The 5271-nt window shown below is 43.2% G+C and overlaps 1 protein-coding gene across 1 annotated transcript; it reads left to right on the top strand.

Moving 5' to 3' along the window:
- Positions 1-439: 439 nt before the first annotated feature.
- On the top strand, positions 440-1573 carry LOC142434562 (actin-related protein T1-like). Its single transcript, XM_075539256.1, has one exon. The coding sequence runs from the start codon at positions 440-442 to the stop codon at positions 1571-1573; it is 1134 nt and encodes a 377-aa protein (XP_075395371.1).
- Positions 1574-5271: the final 3698 nt, after the last annotated feature.

Here is a 5271-nt window from a genome sequence, read left to right as displayed (position 1 = left end):
CAGTTCTCTGGGGACAGCACACAGCTGGGTTGCTAAGGAACGGTTTCTGCATTGGCTTCACAGGTTTCTGAAAGCAACCTGTAGGTAGGTTTGGTTTTTCTGTTTCTGTTTTATGTCTCTCTAAGCAAATTGTGCTGCTGGATCATAGCCCTGTCCCTTTAAAATCCCTCTGATGCTCACTTCGGACGACCGTTTCTGGGTTACATTGTTGCGTAGGGCACAGCCATCTTTGAAATGGCTGTAGCAAGCTCCAGGTGAGAGGAGATCAGGCTCATGGAGAAACGTGGAGTTTTCTTGGGAATTAGTAACAGCCTGTAGCTCTGACTGGGGGATAGTCTGAAGACTGTGGAATTCTGAGGTCTTTAACGTTCCAGCTGTGACACGTCATAAAGTGGCCCAAGTGTTCTGCTGTTACTTGGGGGAAGCTCAGCCGAGCACCATGGCAGACATGTCTAATATAGACGCTCCCGCAGTGGTTTTTGACAACGGCTCTGGATTCTGTAAAGTAGGTTTCTCTAAGGAGATTGTGCCCCGTCAAATAATGAATTCCGTTGTGGGGCATAAGCGATTTAACTCATCTTTGGCAGAAGTCAACAAGAAGAACTACCTCATCGGAAATGAAGCCCTCTGTAGCCATGAGGCGCTCATCCTCCACCACCCCATTGAGCGCGGCCAGATCACGGACTGGGATGACATGGAAAAGGTCTGGCAGCACCTTTTCGAGTGTGAGCTTGGCGTGACACCCAGTGAGCAGCCAGTACTCATGACGGAGCCCTCCTTAACCCCAAGCCAGAGTCGTGAGAAGATGGCCGAGGTGATGTTTGAGAACTTTAAAGTGCCTGCTTTCTACCTGTCGAATCAAGCGGTGGTAGTCCTCTACGCCTCTGCCAGTGTCACCGGCCTGGTCGTGGACAGCGGGCACGGGGTGACTTGCACCGTTCCGGTCTTTGAGGGTCATGCCCTGCCTCATGCCGTCAGTACACTCAACGTGTCCGGAAACGACCTCACCGAGTACCTCACCTGGATTCTCCTGACCCGAGGGTATAGCCACTACTCCGCAATCAACAAAGCCGTGGTGGAGGACATTAAAGAGAAGCTGTGCTACGTGGCCTTGGATCCAGGAAAGGAGCCAAAGAAAAGCCGGTGTGAGCCCCGGAAAGAATACCGACTGCCGGATGGTAACGTCATCTACTTTGGAGACCAGCTGTACCAGGTTCCCGAGGCCCTCTTTACACCTAGCCAGATGGACTTCCGAAGCCCTGGGATAACGGAAATGATCATCAATAGCATCATGAAATGCGACACGGACATCCAGAGTTCCCTTTTTAAAGGAATTGTGCTGTCTGGGGGCACCACGCTTTTATCCGGGTTCAAAGAACGCCTCTTTAAAGAACTGGAACCAACAGCTGAACAAGGAACCGCCATCAAGATCATAGCTTACTACGATAGGTATTTATGTGGGTGGATTGGTGCATCTATAATGAGCTCCACGAGCACTTTTAAGGACATGTGGATCACCAGCGCTGATTTCAAGGAGTATGGGCCTTCTGTGGTCCAGAGAAAATGCTTTTAGAGAACTCTAAGCATAGCAGAGAACTTGGGGCTCAGGGGCAACAGGGACACTGAGATTGACATTCATGCTGTAATTCATTCTTCAATAAAAAAGTGGTTTGCCCTTTCTGACTGTGTTTCATTCTTCGTCGTACCGTATAACTTCTTTCCTTAGTAGTGAGTTATTAAATCTATTCCTCCCTTCTCCTATGTGCTTCCTAAGAGTGGAGCCTATCTCCCGGGGTTTGTTGTCAAAGGGGGTTCCTGGACCTCCTGCTCAGTGACTTGACCTAGCAGGGGCTCTGGAATCAGCATTGCAAGTAAGCATTTTGGGTGGTGCCAGGCACCAGTGTCCAGGAGATGGGCCCTGCCAGGGAAAGAAGTATAAGCAGGGAGGTTGCACTGTTCCTAGGGCTCAACAATGCTGCCCTGTTCTTAGGGGTTAAGAAATCATGCAGCTGGGTGTTTTGATGTGATTGACCAGCTAAATAGGATGGAGCTACTCTCATTTACAGACAGGTCAGAATTAGCTATTTGCTTAAGAATATCGCACGCCCCCAGTGTTTGCCTCAGTGTGGCGGGGTCAGCTCAGTCGCACATCCCCCACTGTGTCTCAGGTGCTGTCCCGTGTAGGGCCATGGGTTGGTGCAGGATGTCGCATCTCGTCGTGTGGCCAGCTGAATGGTCCTCTCTGTATGAGGGGCCCTTGGGCTTGGTGGACCTTGGGCTTGGTGGCCCCAGATGTACTCCACTACGTCCTTTCTCCTTCTTTTGTTTCAGCTTCCTTCTGGATGTGGTGTGGTGGGTCAGTTCCTTTCCCACTCCGGACGATCTATTTTTGTTTTCTGTGGTATTCCCTTCGAGTGTGGGGGTCGGCCTAATTCTGGTTTGGGCCAGCGTGTCGTCCAGCCTCTTTGTGTAGACCTCTGTACTTAGTGTTGCCCTCCTTGTTTGGTGTGTCGTGGTGGGGTCCGTATGCATGTTCCAGATCTGTGGGGACACAACCGATACTCTCCCACGGGTGGGTTAGTACCCTGTCCCCCCCCCATACCATCCACTTGGATTCTCCCCCTCCCGGTTCTCCCTCCCCCTGCCCCACTATTACTTCTTTATGCTGGGCTCTCATGTACCTCCCTAGGTGTGGCCTGCCCTCCCTCCAACTATCTATGCTTCCTCCCGTTTATTGTGGGATGGATGTTTATTCTTCTTGGTGGGAGTGGCGACACCAGGAGGGAAGGGGGTGTAGAAAGGGAGAACCGATCTTGGAGATCTATGTGTAACCTCCTCTCTGGGAGATGGGCAATGGGGAGGCGGGTGAGGGGAGACGCCGGAGAGTGTAAGATAAGATAGAATAATTATTTATAAACTATCAAGGGACCAGGGGTGGGATCGGGGAGGGAGGGGGACGGGAGAAAAAAAAGGGAAACCGAGCTGATTCCAGGGACCCAAGTGGAAGGTGAATTATGTGAATGATGAGTGCAACGAATGTATAAGGGTGCTTTGCTCAATTGATGTATGTACAGACTCTGATAAGAGCCTTATGAGCCCCAATAACATGATAAAAAAAAAGAATATCAAAGCTCAGAGTCTCTGCCTTCCAATAAGGTATTGTATGAATCATCTCCACCTCTACTTGATGATTATAGTCTTCTCTTTTTAAGAATTCTCATAGCAATATTGTGTTGGACATAAATATTATAAACGATATTTTTGAGTAAATTAAGAATAAAGGGAAATTTTCCATGTTCATTTGTGGAACATTCCCATAATATTTCTGGAAAAGACATGTATGATGAAAAGATGTCTTTATAATAAAATTTTTGCTAGGTTAAAGAAACATTGATGCTCCCATTTGGACATATATCTAATTGAAAATGTGTTTTATGGTTATAAGAACTTGGAGAAAAGTGCAGGAAGACATAAATCAGGGGCTGTATACCAGTTAATGGGGAATTGGGAATGAAGAAGTAATGCACATGGAAAGAAGAGAAATAGAAAGAAATAAAATAATAATAATAAAAGAATTACACTGAAGAAATTCAGCCTGAATGATTCTTTGTAGATATAGACAAGCTCATTCTAAAATTTGTATGGAATGATAAATGAACAAGAATAGCAAAAATCATTTTGGAAGCAGATGTAGGAATAACACTTCCTGATTTTAAGACTTACTATGTGTCTATTGTGTTCAAGACTATGTGCTATTAAGAAGGCATAAGTAAATAGATCAGGGAAACACAATACACAGCCCCCACATAAAAGCACATAGGTACAACCAATTCATTTCTTTACAGTGTGTGAAGTAAGAAGTACATAACCAATGGCATTAACAATTGGACATCCGAATACAAAAAAGTTCTTTAAACTTCTTACCTTATATGCCAAACAACTCAAATTGGATAATTAATATACTTATAAAACATAATACTGTGAAATTTTTAGAAGAAAGTATCAATGATAGTCTTTGTGACTTAGGACCACTGAAAATTTTTTAGATATTTCACATTGAACATTATCAAAATGAAAATTTTTATTGTGAAAAAAACATGTTAACAGAATAAAGGCAAGGCATATATTAGAAAATTATTTTTCTAAATCATATTTCTGTAAATAGTAAAGTCTAGAATATCTAATGAACTCTCCAAATCCATCAGTTTGAAAAAACACAATTCAATTAGAAAATGCACAAAAGACTTGAAAAGACACTCACCGAAGATGATACGTAGATGGAAATAAACACATGAAAATATTTTCATTCCTTTAGGGATGGAAAAATTTAATTTTTTAATGAAATATCACCACACATCTCTCAGAATGACTCATATAACACACACTGATAATAAATCAAGACATGGGAAGGAGGTGAGAAACTGGATCTCAGGGAATGTTGGTGAGGATGTAAAATGATGCAGCTACTCAGAAAATCAGTTTAGCAGTTTCCTATAAACCAAAATATTCCACAACGTACATAGTATATTTTAGTTCTATTTCAATATCTGACAAATTTTTTAATAAATAAAAATATATATGTTCACATAAAAGCTTGCACATAAATATTCCTGACACTAGTATTAGTTGTAGTAAAATCTGAAAATAATGCAACTATCCATCATTGGATAAATTGGTAAGTAGTAGGATATCTATACAATTAAATACTACTCAGTAATATAAAGGCATAAATTATTGGTGCATGCAATAACTTGAATAGATACCAAAGTTATTAAAAATAATTAATTTAAAAAACTAATTTCAAGGTCCTACATTTCATAAAATGTTTATATCTATTTATATATAAGAAGAGTGAAACATGCTGATAGAGACCAGATCAGTGCTGGCAAAGGACTTTGAGCTGAAGGTAGGGTGTGGCTATTAAGTGATGTGGAAGTTGGATGATTTTATGTCAACTTGATTTTGTATGAAAGTGTCATACATAGCCTGCTGATACTTCCTTGGGGGGGGGGCAGTGGCCTTGTTTTAAGGGAGAAACTGGGAACTTCTCTCTCTCTGTCCTTCCACTTTCCTGCTTGCTGGAACCCTGTGCCTGCCTCCATGGAAGGTCCCACATGGGCTACTTGACTCTGAGAGTTGTCTATGCCCTACTATGTTTCCACCAACCTTAGATCTATGTGACTCTGTGCTCATCAGCCTGTGATATTCCTGCATCCAGCTGTATCTTTCTGTGTTATAGGTCTTCAGCTATGTGAGTCTAAAGAGGGTTCT

The sequence above is a fragment of the Tenrec ecaudatus genome, chromosome X, assembly GCF_050624435.1.
Source record: "Tenrec ecaudatus isolate mTenEca1 chromosome X, mTenEca1.hap1, whole genome shotgun sequence".
In the NCBI taxonomy this organism is placed as follows: domain Eukaryota; kingdom Metazoa; phylum Chordata; class Mammalia; order Afrosoricida; family Tenrecidae; genus Tenrec; species Tenrec ecaudatus.
This window is presented reverse-complemented; position numbering and strand designations above follow the sequence as displayed.